The sequence below is a fragment of the Cariama cristata genome, unplaced genomic scaffold (genome assembly GCF_000690535.1).
Source record: "Cariama cristata isolate BGI_N322 unplaced genomic scaffold, ASM69053v1 scaffold18529, whole genome shotgun sequence".
Classification (NCBI taxonomy): Eukaryota; Metazoa; Chordata; class Aves; order Cariamiformes; family Cariamidae; genus Cariama; species Cariama cristata.
The window spans coordinates 9,214-31,636 of record NW_009637654.1 but is presented as its reverse complement, the minus strand read 5'-3'; the positions used below and the strand labels follow the sequence as shown (position 1 = coordinate 31,636).

Genomic DNA, 22,423 nt, shown 5'->3' with positions numbered 1-22,423 from the left:
AAACACATCCAGATGAGGCATTTTTTTTGTCTGGCAGTAGCTGATCTCTGTTTCCCCCTCAGCCGATGATCTCTCTCTGGTTTAAGCCAGCTACTGGGCTGGCTGTTACTTTAACCTGACTGCATTTGCACTTGCCAGAGTTATTTAGTGACTTATATGAAGGTGTTTTAAATATTCCATACAATTCTAAACAAACATAGGAGCTTTTAAAAAAAATAAAATTGTATGATCATATCCTGTCTGGAGCTATTACAGGTACTCGGTTTCATGGAGTCTATTGCATAAACTGACCAAAATCCATCTTGATACTTGTCAGTCTTCCCCTCCAGATGAATGTTATTCCTTTCAGGAGGGCACTACACAATGTCTCAGCTCTGATGCTTTGCTCCTCTAATTTTCCCCTGAAATGCATCCACGGTCTCTTCTTACATATCTCTTTTTGTGGCTATGTGTGCTCTAGGGCAAACATTTCTTCATCGTCCCTGACATGTATCCTTCTTTATAAATTATGGGAAGCATCTCAGTTCCTTTGTGCAAAATGAAGCCAGCCATGCATTTTTAGTCATTTAAAATCTCTTATCCGTTCCCTGCATCCTCCTGGTAATCTCTGTATCAGTTTCAACTTGTACTAATTTCTCTTGAACATGGGTGACTGGAGTTATATGCAATATTCTAAGTGAGGTTTCACCAGTGCCTTGTGCAATAGTATTAATACTTCTGTTTCTACAGAGGAAGTATATAAATCAGAGGATAAGATCAGTCTCTAAGGGCAGAACTTCTTACAGCATTTTCCATTACTCTAGTCCATAGCATCACTCAGTCCTTCTTCCTAACAACATTAGCAAGTTCTCCATCTGTACTCAAATCTTACTTGAGGATTTGTGGCAGATAGCTATCCATATAATCTGCTTTTACTGTTAATTTTCAAAGTGTTTTTTGACTCTATCCTCCACATTTTCTTTCATCCATACTCTTCCCTTAAGTCCTTTAGTCCTTTAGCCCTTAAGTTTTTCATATTCCTGTCATGGCAGTTAAGAGATAGTATCAAAGGCGTCTCCAGAGGTAAGCACAGAAACAGGCCAAATGTTATTCTGCTGATATGATTTGAACTGATAATTAGGAAAAGATAGTGTAGCAGGAGAAGTATGACAGAGCAAAGCTTTGGCACAAGTTTTTCACTTTAAGACATCTACAGTTGCTGCTAATGCCTCTATGTTTGGGAGTTAATGGATGTCTCATCCAGTCCAGGCAATGTACTGGAGATACACCATCAGGAGATCTGAAAGGTTGTTTCTGCCTTCTTATCGATTAGCCTCTCATTTCTTTGTCCAATGACACAGGTAGTTCAGAAAATTCATACCAGACGTGTCACTAAGGCAGCCAATTCAGGATTCTACTTCTGACAGAAACTTATGTCTGGTCCTTTAGATAAAAGGAAACAATTCCACTGTAGTGTAATTGTCTAAATTGTTAAATGCTAATGTAGGGGAAGAAAACTCCATCAAGTCCCAGCTCTCATCTAGGCAGCCTCCTTGCACCCTAAACTGCAAGTTGTATAAGCCTGTATAAATCCAGGAGTGAACAGAGTTTGCTAGTCCCCAGTTTTACTTTGACCCCTCTTACCTTGAGTAAGAGAGATACTTCAGTGGCAGTAGTATATGGAGACAGTCCTACTCAGTACTGTTTGTGTTGAATACCGTAATCATTGGTTTAATGAGTGTATTGAGACAGTCAATGGCTTTTTTGTTTGTTCACTTTATTACCAGGGTCTTTTCACCTTATTCACTTGATGTTTGATGACTACGTATTGTACCTGCTAGAATCACTCCATTGTCAGGAGAGAGCTAATGAGCTAATGAGGGCAATGAAAGGAGAAGCAAGTACAGGTGAGTTTGTTCTTTTATTCATCTTTTGTTGTTTTATTCCACTGGATGCACTGTTTTCTATGTTGGGACATTTCTTTATCCTCATCTAACCCAGTGAGGCTTATCTAGGAGCAAAGTGGTTTTCAGTTCCATCATGATTTGAAATAAGTCATTTGTGAGGGGGGTGTCCCTGGTTAATATATTCTGAAAGAGGCCTGACTGCTTCATGATGTGACACTGGATGTTTGAAACCCCATTCCTAAGCACACATTTGGTGTTTCAGTAGGGATTTTTGTACTGAGCCTTTTATCTTAATCTGTCTAAGCCACCATTGCGTTTCACTGGACCCAGTCTTCATTCTCTCTCTCTCACCCCTGTTTAACACTAAATAAATTCACTGATATCAGTGGATTTGTACCAGTCTAATAGAGGGAGAGATAGGAGAAGTGAGCAAAGACAAAAAACAAAGCTATTGTTTCCGGTACACTTATGTTCTGAGGTACAGGCGTACAGAAGCAGATTCTGAGTCCTGCAACACTCTACACTGCCTTGCCAGAACAGAAGCAAGCAGAGGTTGCCTTTAATCTCTCTGCTCAGAGCAACTCCTTGTAATGAGGAGTCCTCAATGATCTTCCTTCCTTGCATCTCCCATTAATTTGGGCAAGTTAAACCCCTCTGTCACCTTTGGAAAATTCCATTCTTCATTTTAGCTGTGGCTTAATTTGTCACCCTTTAGATTTGTGGGGAGAAGAACATTTCAGTGATTAGAGTAATATCTTCTATGTGTTGAAAGACCAGGATTTAATTCATTGGCCTGCCATAGCCTTTTGGTTTTTTGACAAACAAGTTGCTTATCCTTGCGTACTTTCCACATACCTTTAGCAGCTAGAACTATCCAGAGTGTCATCCTCTTTAGTCAACAAAGAAAGAAGGTCATGGCCAAAAACCACTGAAATCCCCTGGAGATTCCTGTTTCTTTTCAATGTCTCTAGAAGGAGTAGGAGTGCCTGCCTCACACTGGACTCCTAATTTTAAGTATCTAATAGTATAATACAGGAATATAAGCCTTAAGCTGTCTATCCATGAGTTTCATATCTGTACAACAGGAAAAACAGCACTTTCCTTTAAGAAGTCTTATGAATTTACACTGAAGGTTGTAATGCTGAATGTTATAGAAGTACTTCTTTCAAAGAGTTGTGATTCCTGCTATACATTTCTTGAAATACAGCCTACAGAACTTAACTGCTTGCATTAATTTTTTTTAAGTTTCTGAATGTTCTTTGACTCTACCTTTAACTATGTTTGATTATTTTTCTGTCATCCTACAGCAGAAATACGAGAAGAAATTATTCTGAGTGAACCAGCTCCTCCAACTCCCTCCCCAGTGCCGTTCTCCCCAGCTAAATCTGCCACCTCAGTGGAAGTGCCCTCTGCCCCCTCACCTGTCAGCAATCAGTCCCCAGAGTATGGTGGCATAACAGCTACAACAGGTAGGTAGGCTTACGGTAGCTGGATCTGCTTGAAGATGGCTTTTGCACTCGATCACCTGAAATTGAGCCTGAGAATGATGTGCTGGCTTTCAAGAAATGAGAAGCCTTCCAACACATAGATCTGTTTAAAGTATCAGTTATGCCTTCTCACTGTATCGAAACACTATGTGCAGTCTAGGAAATGTGCCACATATTTTAAGGTTTAGTGAGGTTCAGGAATTCCTAGTGGGTAAAGTGGGAATCAGCTATCTTTTAATGTATTTGAGACCAAAAATGTTTAAATAACTGTGCGAGTTTCTCTTGGGAATTTTTTGCATATCATTGATAACTTTCATCTTTCAGTGTTAGAGACTAGAACTTACATGTCTGAAGCCTATTTTCAGTTGCTTAGAGGTATTCAACTTGTTGGCAGGATTGACAGAAAACAGTAAGCTCAAAACTGGCTTCTTGTTTGGTCTGTATAAATGGTCAACCATCTGCTGTACTCTAATGTAAAACTCACTCATTACCTTTTGGATGTGGTCAGGACAGTCTGTCTGCATGATCAAAAGATAATGTTTTCTTAACTTATGGAAAAAAAGGCAGAAATGTGAACGACTTTCGGAAGGCGTTCCAGGCAGTGAAATTCCAGCTTTGCTGCTCCTCAATAAAAAGGGTGTATAATCAGAATGTGGAAACTATCACTTTTGTGACGTACTATAAAAGTTACAAAACCTTCTTGAAAGAATGTCAGAAAGTGATGATTTACCACACTGGAGAATTTGGCAGTGGCTAAAGGACTAATAAATCTTTCTGACAAATGTTTTTCATGTTTTCAAAGGCGCCACAGGGAAGCACAATGCATAGTTGTGGTGGAAAGAGATTTAAGAACATTTGTCCCTAGATCAAAACTTAAGGTTTTCTCACTGTTGGAGACAATCCAACATGTAGAAGGGGAACAGTATGGTATTACACCCAGAACAGTTAGACAAGAGACACATGATTCCTAGACATAGCAGGTGAGCACACTGCTTTAGATCAGGCAACAGTGGAAGTGGTGTATATGTTTGAGTCTTGTTGAAATGTTGATTTTGTGGGTAACTCGATCTGTAGATGTTGTGGCCCAATGAGATTGTTGTGATGTTATAACCAGAACTTAGTATGATGCAGAACTGTACCCAGAAGTAAAAGACTGAAAAGTAGGGAACTGTGTGCTCTCCAGTGGCATTGACAGGAAGGGAGATTTGAGGGATGTGTTTAGGCTGCAGACACTGTAACTCTATGTGACTATCATAACTATTAACCCAAAGCTTATTCCATGTTTATGTAATAGCCTATTTGTCAGCTATCTGAGCTTCCACCTTCAGCTTACTTGACTTAGGTACTTGACTTAGGCACAGATCTGGGCAGGCCTGTGAACTGCATGGATCTTACATATCTTCCCTGAATACTACCAGTAATGCAAGGGAATGGATTCACAAACATTACAAATGCAATTCCTTTTTTGTTTCATGTTGTTTATTATTTTATTATAGTCTCTTTTATTCTCTCCTTCTAATTTTTTTATGTCTTGGTGAGACCAAAGTCTGCTAGTGTGAAGTCTCAAGCCAGAAACTGGATCATTTGAGAACAATGGTTGAAGGACCTACTCCCACAGGCAGTAGAACGTGACGTAGTTGTTCCCATAGCAGAACTTCTTAGGCAAGAAAGCTATTTCTGATTATTTTAGCTATCTGTTTTTTCCAGCTTTTCATTTTTAGGTTGTTTTAAAAACTTTTGTTTGATTGAACTGGATTTTATTCTTATGGTTTGGTGCAGTGTCACTTTTGCAAGTGTGAAAATCATTTTTGCCTATCACAAACCAAATTTGTGAATGCAAGTAGTGGACTAGTTAAGATTAAATATAAGTATGTGGCTAATTCCTGGTCTTAATCTGGACAATTAGTAATACTTCTGTTTCCCATGTTCATCATGTAGATGAACTGATCACCTTTTTAGTTTGCTAGCCATTACACCATGGAATGCAGGGTTCATTCACATAAAGTAATACAAAATGACCACCGTGTTTCAGCTATAGGAAATTGCTATACTTTAAAATAGGAGTGCTGAAGATGTATTACATATAATCAAACTATTCAATATACAGATTTGTGGCATTAATATATAGAATATTTTGGAACATGAACTTCTGTTCTGGATAGATATATTTAAAGTACACTCTGTTGATTTTCTTATGTGTCTTTTATAAGGTAAATGTAAAACTCTGTAAACCCTTTGCAGATCTTGAGAACTAGTTCCATTGGTTACTACTAGCTCTCAGTTCCCCAATTTAAAGCATCATTAACTCTTTCTTGCTTGTGGCATTAGCAATAAAAGTTAACTATTAAACGTGCATTTTAACATTTTTGCCTTCAGTCAGTGGTCAGTACAAAACCAGCAAATTAAACTGTTGCAATTACATGATACTGAGCAAAAGAAAGGTAAATCCTATATATAGCATTCTGTGGTAGAATATCTGGCATGGCTCAGCTAACATTTTATTTAAAACTTTTTGTTAAGTTACTAGACATTTAAAAGGATAATTAGTCTCCATCCTTTCTAAATCACAAAGGCAAGATTAATGATTGTTCAAACCGCAGCAATATTGTAATAAAAGTGATAGCTAAATGGCTGACTGCTATTCTCTCTTAAAGCCCCTCTTAAAGCTGTGATTACTCATTTGCCAATGCAATGGTTTTTAGACAATCCAAAATGAACTCTGAATTGTAAGTAGTTCCTAATATGTTATAAACTAATCTATGCAGTTTACTGTTTAGTTTCAAGAAATGTATGTGTGAAATAAGTCTTCAGGTCAGCAATCGTCATTTAAGGTCGCTGATCTTCCAAGTCTAGGCTAGGTATTAAAGTTCTGGGAATCTGGCAAGGAGATACTTGCACAGAGCTACCACCTCTCATATTTGTAGGTATGTTTAGAACAAATCTCTGGGTTTTTTTCCTAAAGCTTCAGCTCCTGGACTCATATGAATATATGAGGACATCAGCTCTTGTTCAACAATCAGAGTTTAATTCTCATATCCGCAGAGTGTGAAAGTCAAAAGTTCCAATTTCAAAATGCAATTCTCCCCTTTCAAATGGAAGAGTTTGTGTTTTTTCTAAAACCGATAGTTAAGGAAATCTCTTCGTTGTGTGTGGGCAGAACGGGAGTCTGACTCCAGATTTCTGATTGCTTGAGGTTGACAGTATTGCTTACTATCAGACATAATACACAGTGCTGTGAGTGTCTTGTTTGTACCTCTGTGGTCATTTACTGCAGCATAAAACAAATATAAAATGCAGCATCATGAAGCAACTTTTTTTTCTTTATGGACTGGTGTACATGATGGCACCAATAACAACAGGGCTGTTGCTGTTGGACTGATAGCAGTTCCATTTATATTTGGCTATCCTACAGGTCAGATGGCCTCTTGGTTAGTATCCTCAAAATCAAATTTTTCATTAAAAGAGGAAAGAAAAAGGAGTGATAATAAATGAACTTCCCTATTTTAATCAAACCCTGCACGTTCAGAACACAAAGCAGAGCAAAATGTTGCTCAATCACTATTGTTTTCCTTATTTCACAAAGCGGTCCAGTTGGATTCAGTCATATCTAAAAGAGCCTTCGTCTCCTGGAGATCAATTCTGCAGCCAGCTGACGAAATTAGTCATATAGGACTGGGAAATAGGCAGGTATTAAAAAGCTAACTATAAAAAACTTTCAGACTTATCTCATTCCACCTTTTCCACCCACCACAATGTTGGCGGTATCCTGGCTGACCCGATATATACATACACACAGTCTGCAAATCTGTTGTCATCTTCTAACCTTCCTCTCTGTCTTTGTGACTAGGTCACTGAAAATAATGGCATCCCTTCCACAAAGGCAAAGAGAAGTGAGGCAACTGTAGATTCTCAAGAACATCCTGAAAAAGATATTTGAACTGCTTTCTGTCACTCTGTAAATCCAGAGTAAAATCCAACATACATTTGATTCTAAACCGTAACCTCCAAAAGAAAGCGAGTATTTCCTAGAGCAGCTGTGTGAGGTACTATCCTGTAGTACCTTGGAAAATTCTTGGTTAGGAGAATTAAACAAAGATATTCACAGCTCTTCCAGTGCAAGACCTATTCTCTGTATTTGTTTCTGTGTTGTCTGGACAAGCACAAAGCATGTTGCACCTTAAACATTTATTTTAAAATTGAACTGAGGTGGCTGTCAGTTAGACTTGAATGCCAGGAGCGGCCAAGTCCTCCATCCAAGGAGTCTGACTTCCCACAGGGAGCACATGAAACAACTTGCTGTCCTGGACTGAGTAATTTTCCTCAGACTGAGATAAGATCCCTACTATTTTTTTAAAAAAAGAAAAGGAGGCTGTCACAATGGCTGGGGCCAGTCAAATCAAACATACTTGGTAAAATGCAAAGGATCTTTTGGCCCTGTTATTACTGCTTCTTGTTAGAGCTAGGAAGGTCATGAGATTTTTGGCTCAATGGCCAATTTTTTTCTCGGGAAAAAAAAAATCAAGTCAAAGTAAAACTTCTGTTTTACAGTGAATTTAAAAAGTGAAAAAGTGAAAAAAACCCTAGTAATGTTACCTAAAAATAAGTATTTGTGTTTTTTCACCATCTTTGTTGTCCTTCTTTTCTTTCTTTTCTCTTTGTTTTTGCCTTTTGAATTTAGGCCTGTTTTGAAACAAAGTTTCAAATTTTCTTTTGGAAAATAGCACTAGGAAAATATGTTGACCTTTTGAAACTGAAATATTTCACCAAAATATTTCGCAGACAAGTTGTTGATATTTTCAAAACAATTTTTCTCTTCTTTTCCAATTAAGCTACTTGGTGACTGCATAAGTATTTTTGGTCCTTTCCACATAAACTGTATTTCGTAGCAAAGGTAGGCTTCCTTAAACAGTTTCCTCAACTCAAAGAACCATGACTGCTTATATCCATAGCAACACTGATGTGCTAGCTTCTCTTTGGTCTCAGGGATCTCAGTGGTCCTCTGCAATGGGAGGAGATGAAAGACTGAATATTCAAGAGTCAGTGACAGAAAATGCAGGTGTGTGAAAACAGGCCATAACACATGCAAGGATGTTTCTACTATAAGAGCACTAAATCACACCCTGCTGGAGTATTTCAAGCTGGACTTACCTTGTGAAGCTCAGAATGCCTTCATTCAGGCCCAGAATTAAGCATTTCCCATTTAAAAAAATTATTTGTCTGATTTTGCGAAATAAAGTTACACAGACCTAAAGAAAATTATGCACATCTGAGATAGGCTTTTCATTCCTCAACGTCATGGAGTGGACACAGACCTGGTAATACAATCGTTTTCCCCTCTGAATTACACCCTTTCATACTACAGGAAGTCCTAGAATCCACACTGAAAAAAATGAGTCACCTCCTGCAATTCCTTTTAGCTGGCGAAAAAGAGTCAAGAGTGCCCAGAGACCCCCAAACTAGTGTTCTCATTGGGTTAAATTCAGTGTTCTGGTCCTCATTTGCAGGGTAATCTCAGCCAGTATGGTCATGACCTCCAGTAAGAGCTATGTTATACTGGAACAATGGATCTGTCAGCCTCCTGAGTGAAAGGGGTGTGTGCAAAGGACAAAGGTTTCTCAGCAGCTGGCTCATGAATCTGGAGTTCCTGCCTGGAAGGGATCAGGATGATTAAAAAAACTCAGCACCTTCCAAGCAAAATGGAAAACCCGCTTTTTTGCTTTGCTCTTCCCACAAACGCTCTACAGGAAAAAATAAATTAAGTCAAGTCCAGTCCCTGCCACCTCGAAAGAAGAAAGAAACATTATTTGTGGGAAGAAAATGGCTAGGTTATTTCTATCTATATATTTGTTAAAATTTTGAGATCTACTGCTGTGTTGCCACTACAAAAGCTTGTACCTAGTTGGGTGGAGAAGGTACAAGGTGCAAAAGGATTCAAGAAATTTATTTGCGTAACACCCATTTTTTTCTAATCCTTCATTGTTCTGATCATACTTCCTGCCTCAGTCCAGGCCTGCTCAGCCTCAGCGCTAAGCAGGCCAGCAGCCCACTCCATGTGAGAGAGACCTCAGGGTTCGGTGCATCATGGTGGAGAAATATTAGCACTGGTGTTCCTCCATTTCTAAGTCCTATCCCAGTTTTTTCTGAAAAAGTATTTCAACACCACACTGAACATTCACAGTCTGAGCCATTCCATATATGTCTCTTACCTGTGGATCTTTGCACACTCCAGCTGATCTATTTATATTTTTATTTATGCCACAGATATGACTGTTTTGTTCACTTTAGTTGATGCTGTTTCCATTATCACTGGTTGTTAGGTTGCTTTCCTCTAACTGTCTCAAAGCCTAACATCTCTAGGGATGACAGCCCATGTTAGCTGTGTTCCTTTAATGCTTGTTTGTCTGCAGGGGCTATGCAATCCTATACGTGGTCACTCACCTACACTGTGACAACAGCTGCTGGGTCACCTGCTGAAAATTCCCAACAGCTGCCCTGCATGAGAAGTCCACATGTACCATCATCGTCTGTCACACACCGGATACCTGTTTATCCCCACAGAGAAGAACATGGGTAAGTCACTTCTCAGTGTCTTGGGGTTTTTTTTGTGGGTTTTGGATTAACTTAGGCTTAGGTGTTTTTTTGAAAATACAGTGAAATCTGTTTCTTGATGTAGTAAGTCTGTATTGCAAAGATGCTAGTATCATTATTCTTTGGCTGTTGTTACTGCTGGATGATTCTATTATGTCTCAGTTTTATAATCTCATTTAATTCTATTTAAAAACACAGTAGGCCTGGAGAACATTTTGTAGAAGAGTTTCAGTAGATTTCTTCTCTGATTCCTGTTTTCTTGTGCCGTGTTCTATCCCAAAGGCTAGATATGCCCAAAGAATGACCCTACTATACCATGTCTAGGGAGAGGTGATCCTTCTCCTCTTCTCAGCACTGCTGAGACGACATCTGGATCCAGTTCTGTGCTCCCCAGTAAAAGACAGACACAGGCATACTGGAGTAAATCCAGAAAAGGGCCACTTAGACAATTACAGGGCTGGAGCATCTGTCATACAAAGAGAGACTCAGAGAGATGGGATTGTTTAGCATCAGGCAGGGAAGGCTCAGGGAGAGTCTTATCAATGTGTATAAATACCTGCTGGGGGATGTAAAGAAGACAGAGACAGATTCTTTTGATTGTATTTAGTGACAGGAAAAGAGGCAATGGGCACAAATAGAAATACAAGAAATTCTGTTTAAACATAAACAATCAAAAAAACTTGTTCTACTGTGTGATCAAACACTGAAACAGTTTGCCCAGAAAGGCTATGGAGCCTCCATCCCTGCTGATATACAAACTCCATCTGGACACAATCCTGGGCAGCCTGCTCTAGCAGACCCTGCTTTGAGCAGAGGGCTTAGACTAGACAATCTGCACAGGTCCCTTCCAACCTGAATGATTCAATGATTCTATGACTGTTAGACCTTCAGATAAAAAATGTCCAAAATTTGGAGAAATAGCCACATTTTCACCATAATATTCTAATCTCATCTCCATCATCAAAATTTGATCAAGGCTGTCAAAATAATTACAGTAGGAATTTGTGCAACATTATTTGATCTTGGAAAACTTCAGACACTCAGACTAAGTCTCTCGGTGCTCTTTTCATCAAGTAACACTTCTTCTCTGCCATCTGCACTTGAAGGAGTATATAACTCATAGATATCCGTAACTAAAAAGAAACAATCACAAAATAATTGATGGAGAAGGGCCACGTGTATAGCAAGATTAGCAAATGCCCAGGTGCTGACAGGATGCAAGATATTCTAAAGACTTTACTGAGTTCCTCAGTCTCATTGCATACTCATTAACCTTGCAGAAGTGTTTTCCCAGTGTGGAAGACTGTATACTGTTTGGAAGGGTAACATTAGGTAAATTTGAACCCTGTATCTGCTTCCCTCTTGGATGTGGTTAGGTTTAGGTACCTGTTTGAATGTCACTGCTAAGCCCTTACTGGAGAAACCTGGATATGGAGATATGGATCATCTCTCCTATCCAGCAATATGACTGCTTGGTGGAAGCAGAAATAGAGCAGAAGGGAAGTTGAGGATACAAGAACTGGAACAGACCACAGTAAGGCAGTGTGTATATATAATATATATGGGTGTATATATGTGAGAATTCATTGTTCCTAAAGGAACCTCTTGCCTCTGGTAGGTGATTTGAGGAAACTTTTTAATCTAAGTGAATCAACTTTTCTGAAAGGCAGCAAAGAATTCTATAATCTGACTTCCTTTGCCATGTGGTTTTGTGTGTGACACATGGATAGAAATATTTTGGTGATGCTTCTAAACATTTCAGTTACATCTGCCTTCTTGTCTGGAATTGACTTTATAATCTCATAGGGATAGGGCCCCTCTGTGAATCTGTGTTTACATGGCTTTTATCACAATGATTTCCTGATCTCATTTGCCCTCTATATAGTGCTATTAAAATTTTTTTGAATCATTGCAATGGGTACTCATTTTGTATCTACAGCAAAATCAGCGTATTGGTATTTCAGTTTTGAAATATATCCAGTGCCAAAACGAGAGGAATGATCAGTTCTTTAGGGCTGCTGCCTACACTCCTCGTAATACAGCCCAGTATGTACCTGGTCGTCTTTGTTGCAAAGGCGTGCTGGTGACTTAATGTTCAACTTTTTGTCCACCAGAGCTTGCAGGCAATTTTCAGCAAAGCTGCATTCTCTCCAAATGGCCCCAAGCTGTACCACTGCAGGAGTTATGCCATCCCAGATGCAGGACTTTGCATTATCCTGTGTATGATCAATTGGCCATTCTTTCTGAATCATAGCTGCTAGACTCTAAAGTAACTGCTAGTTCCCAGCTGGACTTCCCCAAAGACGTGCCGTCTGTGTATTATCCTCACTACTCAACAGCTATAGATGTGGTTCAGAAGTCACTATAAGACTCAGTACTTGGCAGAAAACATTTTTGTTGGATTTTTCAGGTACACTTTCTTCTTAGAAAGATGTAGGGTTCCTCAGCCAAGCACTTTCAGATAGGCAGAATACTAGCCTTGAAGGAGCATGGTTATCTCCTTCTCAGGTCCTCAGTGCTCTTTCTCCTGAAGTTGAAAAGAGAAAGAGGAAGCTTCCTGGACCAAAAGTACAGAACAGAGATTAGGATAAGAGACTTTATAACTCCATGCTCAAGTGAATTAAAGTGCTATATTTTAGCAAAAAGTGATGAGTGTTTGAAAGAAGGAGACAAGATCAATAGCTTCCAGACTAGGACATAGCATACTTAATGACTAGAGAGAGCACGAAGTGCAAACACACCCTTACAAGACTTGGCTTTGTTTGGGAGTTCAGGAACACCCCAGACTACAGGAGGGACTACACAGGCGAGCATCTTCTTCAAGCAGAGAAGGCTGCACGGTGAATGTCAGGCTTATGCTGACTACCAAAAACATCTGTTGCAGATCTTATTTACCACTCTATTGTGTTGAAGGAATTAAAACACAAGATGTCTGCCTACCACAAACAGTGTGCAACAGCTCCATAGCATAGCCATTCTTCTCTCCCTTGCTCTCCACAGAGAGACTATCAAAGTCGTATTTTGTGGACACCAGCTTGTCTGAGGTACATTATAGAAACCACTCATATTTACAGCTAAGCCCAAGTGAATGTAAGAATGAGAGCTCAATGTTGAACAATGAAGGTGGACATAGAGCCTTATGTCCTGCAAATGTTTTTAGAAGGGGTGCTCTGCTTTCATTTTGAATCTGCTGAATTGTCTGCTGTAAGACATGACGTGGTATCTCTAGAATCATAAGATCAAAAGAATAACAGAAGTTAAAACTGTACCCAGTGTGAAAATTACACTGAACTTTCCAGAAAAAGAGTAAGTTTGTACAAATAACTGTCTTCTCTCTCACACAATGAATTGGTTACCTTCTTTGTTTGTTTATCACAGTTTGTGTTTTATTGTTTCGTTTCATTGAGCAGGTCCAGAGGAGGGCCATGACAATGATCAGGGGGATGGAGTACCTCCCTTGTGACGACAGGCTGAGAGAGTTGGGGTTGTTTAGCCTGGAGAAGAGAAGGCTCTAGGGAGACCTTATAGCAGCCTTCCAGTACTTAAAGAGGACCTACAGGAAAGATGGGGAGGGACTTTCTGTCAGGGAGTGTAGTGACAGGAGGAAGGGTAACGGTTTTAAGCTGAAAGAGGGAAGATTTAGATTAGATATTAGGAAGAAATTCTTCACTGTGAGGGTGGTGAGGCACCAGCACAGGTTGCCCAGAGCAGCTGTGGATGCCCCATCCCTGGAAGTGTTCAACGCCAGGTTGGATGGGGCTTTGATCAACCTGGTCTGGTGAAAGGTGTCCCTGCCTGTGGCAGGGGGGTTGGAATTAGGTGATCTTTAAGGTCCCTTCCAACTCAAACCATTCTATGATTCTATGCTTCTATGATTTCAATAGCATTATTTTAAGAACTTTTAAACTTCTGTGCTGAATTAGCACTGAATGTTCACATGGCTACACAAAGATAGGGAGCTTGCAGAAAGCGTACATGCATCTTCTGCCAGCTGAATGGCCCAAATAATGGTGGCCAACAGACACTGACCCTGCAGTTTCTTAGAGCTAAGGAAACTACTCCCTCCTTTAACTCTGGTGGTCCCTAGATGAGGGGTTGGGGTAAAAAAAGAAAGTAGGCAGGTTTTCCAACCTCAAATCCTACTCCATTCTTGAGTCAGCTGTGCTGAAGATGTATATGGTATGCTTCAGGTGCAAATTAATACTTCTCTCTCCCTCTGAAAAATGGAACATCTGACCCCAGTGCAAGGAAATAGCTGAACTGCACAGTGTAGTTCTTTAAGTCAAATCCTACCATACCTGCTCAGCCTGCATAGCAATTTACTAGGAACATGGCAATAAAATAATAAAAAAAGGGAAAGACACTTTCTCATCAGAAAGTGCACAAATGAGTCTGCAATTCAAAACTAGTCAGAGAAACATGCTGAGTCTGTTGTTGTGCTGAACACATAATTTCACTGAGTAGCTTCACCTGCTTCCCAGCTGAGCTGGGAACTATCTTTTTTTAAAAGGTTATTTAAAATATCATTCTCCTATTTGAAAAAGTGCGACTATGTTTCATAAAAGTTCTAGAATTCTATTAGTGGGAATACAATTATTATGTATACTAAATAGTGTTTTTAAATGGATTTTAGATACACAGGAAGTTACAACTATGGTAGCTATAGCAACCAGCATCCCCATCCAATGCAGAGTCAGTATCCATCCTTACCACATGATACTGCTATTTCTGGACCACTTCACTACTCAGCTTACCACAGAAGCTCTTCACAGGTAAGTTGGATTTATTACTTGACAATGCTTGCTATAACATTTTAAGTAAAGTTGTGCTTGTAAATTTATCAGCATCTTAGCTGTCTGAATCAATAAGCTGTCATCAGTCCAGTCATTGATGGTCCCTAATTTTTTTCTTTTTTAATATTACCTAGATATCTTTTCAATTTGTTGGAGAAGTAGCTTTAGATTGTGAATTTAAAGTACTAATTCTCAAATCCAGCAGTCTGGATCATAGAAGGTGTTTCTGTGTTAAGGACTACCTAAACCAAAAACGAATATAATTAGTTATATGTTTTGTAGGTGTTGGGATCTTAGGAAGAGATTCCTACAAGAAATAAAAGTGTTTTCATACAGTTGAATGAAGATGCAAAGGCCATAGTGAATTCTTCTGGGGCCTCTGCTTTTGAGAGTATGTATGTTTAGGAATTTGCCAAAATTGTGAGTTCTTCATATAGTTTGAATAACTTCAGCACACCACTGCAAAGAAGTTTTGTTCAATCTGTATGCTCTAGTCTCCTACTATAATGCTGAGAAATTATGTCAGTAACTTTTTCGGGATTATTTCACTTCACAAAACTGAGCCTGTAGGAACCAGCACAGATTAAGTGTAAAGATGGTATTTGGCAACAGTTCAAAAGTAGTACCACTGTAGGAGGGCTTTAGTACATCATGCAACTGGTGCTTCCCCAGTGTAGGAAGCTGCTCTCTGGGGTCTCTGCTGGAAGAGTTGTAAAAGGTGGGTACAGGCAGGAGGTGATGGCATTAGGGTATTCCACCCACATGGCACCTCTTATGCTTTATCTATGGGAAATTTATACAAGTATATTAGGGACCACTATGCTTAACTATCATCACTGGACTGGAGCAGTTTCATACCAGATGCAAAGATGTGAATTTGATAGTGCTTTGGACTAGAACACATGAAACCTGCATCTCATTCTGGTCTTTGGCATCAGTCTGCCAGGTGATCTCAGAGTAGTTATTTCTCTTTTTTTATGCTTCATTTTCCCTAGCTGTAAGATAAGAATAATGGTATCGATCTCCTTAAAACTTTTTGAGATCTGCTGGGAAGATTGTCCTGTACAAACCTCATATGCTCATTTGGACCAGGTCAACAGTGGCTCCCTAGCTTATGGAAAGAACAAGTCTACAACTTTTCACCCATTTGTGTAGCACTTGGTCCATCAGACTACGTGAGGTGTCAGGATTTGTTGGAGGGTTGTTGCAGCTGTTGTATCTTCAATAGGAACAGTGAGTGAACGTTTAAGTACAGTGTCCTGTGATAGGTTTCTATTCATTGGTTTTTCAGTACAGGCCTCACCGTGTTATCTCAAGATTTTTTCCAGAATGCATCACTTTTTGGTTTAAAAAGTGATTGAGACATGGAGGTGCTGGAGCGTGCCCAGAGAAGGGCAAGGAAGCTGGTGAAGGGTCTAGAGCACAAGTCTGATGGGGAGCGGCTGAGGGAACTGGGGTTGTTCAGCCTGGAGATAAGGAGGCTGAGGGGAGACCTTATTGCTCTCTACAACTGCCTGAAAGGAGGTTGTAGCAAGGTGGGGGTCGGTCTCTTCTCCCAAGTAGCAAGTGATAGGACAAGAGGAAATGGCCTCAAGTTGCGCCAGGGGAGGTTTAGACTGGATATTAGGAAAATTTTCTTCACTGAAAGGGTTGTCAAGCATTGGAACAGGCTGCCCAGGGAAGTGGTAGAATCACCATCCCTGGAGGTATTTGAAAAATGTGTAGATGTGGCACCTAGGGACATGGTTTAATGGTGGACTTGGCAGTGCTAGGTTAATGGTTGGTCCCGATGATCTCAAAGGTCTTTTCCAACCTAAACAATTCTACGATTCTCTGATTCTCTTATTCTATGAAAATTAACTCACCAATTTCTTTACTCTGTCTTATCCTTTACTGCAGAAAACCCACGAGTGCAGGTTCTGAAATGGTCTGTAAGGCCATGAATCTGTGAGTAAAACAGAGAATGAGGCTTTTACTATTTAGAAATGTTATCACCCACACAACAAGTTTCTTTCTACCCTCTGGCAATTGTCTGTCACACTGACATAGACAGCACAAGCTAAGCAAGAAATAAATAAAGCGAATCAAGATCAACACATTTTTAGTTTACTCATGTCCTAGTTAAATGTTATATGGAAATAGTAACATACATTAAAATCATGCATATATTTTTCATACTGTAGTAGGCTGTCTCTGCAAGTGCAGATGTCAGATCATTTCTTCCTCTCTTGCTAGCCCTTGAACTGTCCTGAACATACATGAAGAACAGCTATGCTTTAATGATCGCACTCAAGAACAAATTGATTTCAACTTGTATTTAGCATGTTCTTTCTCATGCAGCTTGTAAACTGAGACGGAATCTCACAGCAGGATACAGCTAACGAAACCCTATCAATGTGCTCATTCTGTATTGAAAACTGAATGAAATTGAATTGAAAACAAACTGAAACCTTACTTTCAGAAAAATCTAAGTCTTGAACAGTTTAATATGGAATTTGCTAACATTCTTTTTAAAGCTAAGTGAACTTCTGTAAAATGCCTGCCCTGATGATAAGTCCTTTCTTAGCTACTTTTGATCAGAAAAGTTCATAAGATATCCATAATAAGATGTTAGGGAACTACTCTTTTTTCTAGCGGTCTTTCTGAGGGGAACATGGTGCAGGGAATTGCAGTAGAACTCATGACATTGCAAAATCAAAATACAGGAAGCTAAATTTGCAATGAAAATTCAAACAGCTGCCACTATACTGAAACTGGAAGAGATGCTATGTCTATGGCTGTGGTAATATAATCAGTTGAGAAGAGGAGGCATTGACCATAACTCTTCAAAAGAACTCTTTGTTATAATCTACATTCAGTCCAAATATAGAACTCTGGCTCAACTTTAGCTAATATTCTATCATGCTTTTTAGGATAGTGTCTGGGGATTAACTCCTAAGAAAAAAAAATCTGTGTGTGGGGTAAGTTCTCCTCTACAAACACGGATTCAAGATAGAGAGCTTGTCCCAGTCAGGAGTCTGAGCCAAAACAGGCAACATGTAATCGAGGTGGGTTTTAGGTTGCAGCTATAAATTACTATTTTGGTCTTGAAGAACACTATGTCCAACCTCTTTCTGTGGAAGAGAGCAACATACTCCAAGTTTTATCAGGTCAGTTATTTTGAGGGTATTTTGCATCCCAGAGAAATGTTCCTAAAGAAAAACAGAGAGTTGTGCTTGATTTTTTTGTTCATTTGTTTAGCAGAACTTAAAGATGGATCATTTCACAAATATGATTTACAGACGATTAAAAAAAAAAGTGGAATTGCAGCAAAGAAGATGGAGGGAATAGCTTTTTTTTAGTGGAAGTGGGGAACTGAACAGCTGGGAAAGGGGAAGGGAAGGGAATGATTGACCATTTAAATTGTATTTGCCAACATGTAGCATGTTGATCCCAACCTGACAATACAATGATGGTTACATTGTATTAATTTTAGGATGTCTACTGTGGTTTTGTCACAGGAATCCTTACAGTGGGGCTGTTCTGGGGAAGAAGTCACACAGCTGTAGATCTTGTACTATGTACAGCTCTTGAAAAGTGTAGGTGGGGGTCCCAAGCCAAGCCTATCTCACCTGACCAGTGGCAAGTCCATGTTAGTGAGAGGCTTCTGGAGAATTTGAATCCCCTAGTGTTAGAGGAAACAAGACAGCAGTAGCTGCTAAGGCTGATACCCCTGAAGGACCATGTGTCACAGCTGCATGCTTGCTCACCAACTGGTGAGAGCCCTTGAGGTTATTGTTACCTCCCATCTCTGAGACAGTCTTGGAGCTTATGTTGGCTCACAGAGGAATGTGGTAAGACTCTTGTGACTTTCAGCTAAATAGAAATTTTGATAAGTAGCTCATAGTTTCATAAATATCAGTGGCTCTCAGATGGACAAGAAGGCAAAAAAAATGGAGGAGATGGCTTCTAAAAAATGTTACAGCGGAGTAAATGTTCTGCTGAAGTCATATCTGCTACTGCTACTAACTCAGTATAAGCCTAAAACTGGCTCCTTCTGGCAGTATAGGCTGACTAATTCCCACTGATGGCCAAGAGCCTTTTTGTTGACAGGGACAGTCTGTTCAAACCTTGGTCTTAATCCGAATTTTTTTTTTTCCTTTCATCAGCATCTGTGATTACTATTCTCAGAACAGTTGCTTCCTTGTAACTCCAGGCCTGATTGCTCATTTCTTAACTTGGCTTCCTGGCCAGGAGCCTGGCACACAAATAAAGAAAAACGATCTAAAGATTGATTTGTTACTACCTAATTCTCTAAGTCATAGTGCAGAAGTGCATATAATCCTCTGATACTACTCCATCATCATATAGAAGGGGACTGTGCAATGTGTGTACATAAACATATCTATACTGACACTATATTTCATCAGCTCTCTGCCTCTGCAGTTTTAGGAACCAGATGCCAGGGTAGAAAATAGACAACAACTTTGTCTAAAAGCCTCTAAGTGTTCTTATCAACCTATGGTGAGCTTAGCAGAGACGTACCCCCTTCAAAGGTAACCCCTTCACAATGTCACCACCTAATCCACCTCCACAATGGAGGCCTGACTGGCCTTTGATCACAGCTTTTGTCTGCAAGTTTCACCCTGCCTGGACAGGTCTTGATCCTCTTTCAGGCTATCCATAAATATTTCAATTCATATCACTCCTCCTCCTCCTTAAACACAAAGTAATACATGCTGCAGTAATTTTTCTTTGTAAATCAAAAGAATAACACTTTTAGTGGGAAGAGTAATTAGAGAAATCTGCAGCAGTGTGTATTTTTATATTTTAATATATCTGGATATACTCATATCATGTAAGTGTGCATCACTGCACATGCAGTATGAAAAATGGCAAATATACAATATATATGTGTAAGTACTCTAATGCATGGCTGTAGTGAATCATATTGTAGGCCCATTTATCCAGGTCCTATCTCCAGCAATGGCCAGAAACAGATGTGCGGAGGAAAAGTCTTAGAAACAGGGTAAGTAGAGAGTGGTCCTTTCACCAGCATAGCAACAGTGTCTTTGGCAAGAGCTGACCTCGGGATATCCTGAGTAGGAAGCAGCAGCTGAACTGTTGTATTTTGTAGCAAACCACTCTCCATTACCTTATCTTTGAGCTTTTTAGTTCTTTTAGCTTTTTTGTACTTACAGACTTATGGATGGGTTGCAGGAGACATATATTCTCTTGTTAATTTTAAGTCTGTTATCTCATAATTGCGTTGAGTGCCCTATGTTTTTTGGGTGGTGAGGAATAAGGAATATTCATTCCCTATTTACCTACTCTCACCATTCAAGACATTATAGATCTGCATCATTCCTCTTACCTCCTTCCTGTCATCTCTTTTCCAGACAAGAGTTATCATCTGTTTAGTTTCTCTTGTGACGGATGCTCTGTACACAGGAGTTAGATAAGGACTGCATGTGCACTGCAGGGCAGGCATAGTCTGGGGAGCATGCAAACGTCCTGCTCTCTCAGTTGTGCTGAGCAGGGAACCTGCTGGAGCTGCAGCTCCCGTCCAGCCTTTCTGTGCAAACCTGATCTCAGAATAGGTAGGAGGGACTCAGTCAAGAAGCCGCCAGATCAGCCACTTAGATCTGGGAAGCACTCCTAGACCCCGTGCTGCACACAGCCTTATTTTACCTTTTCTTCCTTTGCACTTCCAAAATGGAGCAACCACCTCCATATGGTGTATCTCAGGTGCAGGTACTTAACAGAGAACCATAGAAGTGGCATAGCAGTGTTTCCCATTCCTTGAGATGCAGTTCCGCCTTAAAGAGAAGCATTTATATTTTTTTTTCTGCTTTTAAGCTATCTCCTGTTGCGCTCAGGAGCATAGCCAGGGTGAGCTGTTCCTGAACTAAGGCTCTGTCCTCCAGAGGCACTAACCAACTTCTGGGACTGGGAGGAGCACATTTGTATCAGCAAGTGTTTGCGCTGCTGTTTTGTTGTTGTCAGATTGAGTTTATGAAGAGCATAGTTTACATCCGTGATCCAGATAGAACAAATCAGTCTGGAAAATGCTGTAGTAGTATAATCTGCTATTAGGTGGTAGATTGGGTCTGCACCTCAGAGGCACAGACCACAGTATTGGGGCCTTAGTTAAAGGAGCTTTAAGCTAACTCTCCTAAACTGCTCTGAGGACTGCAGTGGTCTCACATAACTTCCCAGAGTTGCAGCACCACTTGGTTTCTCTGTCCAGTGTTGCATGCCACAATTCTACCCAACCATGTCTTCACTTCCCTTCATAGGCTTCTACAGCAGGACTTAGATGGGGGCAGTATTGGAAGAAAGTAGTAACCGGTTTTTGTTACAGTGGGGGAGCCAAAGAAATCCTCTCTCAGATAAAGCCTGTGCTTTAGTGTCCATTCATGTTGTTCTGGCCCATCTACTTCACAAAAAAAAAAAAAAAAAAAAAAAGAAGGGGAAAACGTTCTTTCCCCCCAGCACATACACAGTATGAGCTCATGACTATACCAATGCAGTAAGGATAATAATATACCTTTCTCAATAACACTCTGTCATCAAAGAACTAGAAATGACCAAAAGAAAAAAATTCTCCCCAAATCCCACCCATGCAATAAGAATCATTGTTCCTAACTGTATGGCTTCATAATGGACTTGAGATTGTTAGAATGTAATTGAAGTAATTACATACTGAATGCAACAGGAAACAGACATCTTAACTTCTTTCTAAATAATTACAAATAGCATTTTCATAAGGCTCCAAATGCCGCTCCCAAAAGTACCAAAATCACTTAGATTGACTTGAAAGTTTCACCCAACCTATTTGACAGACTGATATTCAATAAGCTTCACTTTGTGGAGAAAAGGATCAAATTAAGGGTTATAAAGATGCAATCAATCAATAGCTTATGCCATTTTTTGAGATTTTAGGCATATTTTTATGAAGGTGATTTATAACCACTTCTTCACAATTACTGTAATTTCTGGTATGAGTTATTTGCAAGTCCTAAAGTAGTGGTTAACATACAACAGTAACTTACAGCATTCTGCAAAAGTGTGAGCTAATGCAATGTAAAGCCAGAGCCACATTCATAAGGAAAACATTTTGCTGTTTGGACAGAGACACCTTTCACCTCTGTGCATAATCAGTCAGTGAGTTGGGGATAAGAATAAAGAGATTATTCTCCATCCTCACACTGCAGGAACTTAGTCTTCACTTCATGGGAGGACATATTTAACGTATTTTCTAAAATAATACTAAAAGAAATTGAATTAATTTTACATTTTTTGGGCAAGGCTTTAACAATAATCTGCTCAAAGTCTCCCAGACTTAAAGGGCTTCTTGTCTAGGTCTAACAGCAGCAGTAGCAGCAAGTGTGAGTTAACCCAGAAAATGGTAATTTCCTGTCAAGAGCCCTCCAACAAATGTCGCTTTTATATCTGGCAAAGATCACTAGGCCCCAGTGTTTTGAGTTCAGCAAGCTTAAGCACTCTTCATTAAACCGGATGTAGAGTGTGAAAGGTGATTCAGGCAGCATGGGCAGGCATCCGCCCAGATGGCTATGCTTTGGACACTCCAACAAGGCTGAATAGATGCTTCATTGGGTGAGTTAATAGTCAGGCAGAGGCCAATGAGTACTTTAAAAATATTGTCTTTCCATAGTCTCTTCACTGT

At 39.8% G+C, this 22,423-nt stretch overlaps 1 protein-coding gene across 1 annotated transcript in view; it reads left to right on the top strand.

Annotated features, from left to right (window-relative positions):
• RFX4 (regulatory factor X, 4 (influences HLA class II expression)) overlaps window positions 1–22,423 on the top strand; it is a gene marked incomplete at its 5' end in the record, with an annotated part of 40,478 nt that overhangs the window by 14,075 nt on the left and 3,980 nt on the right. Inside the window, 4 exons of the mRNA XM_009708426.1 lie at window positions 1,767–1,886; window positions 3,194–3,355; window positions 9,781–9,943; window positions 14,595–14,733. Of these exons, the coding sequence (XP_009706728.1) occupies window positions 1,767–1,886; window positions 3,194–3,355; window positions 9,781–9,943; window positions 14,595–14,733 (584 nt within the window). The remainder of the gene's footprint in view (window positions 1–1,766; window positions 1,887–3,193; window positions 3,356–9,780; window positions 9,944–14,594; window positions 14,734–22,423) is intronic.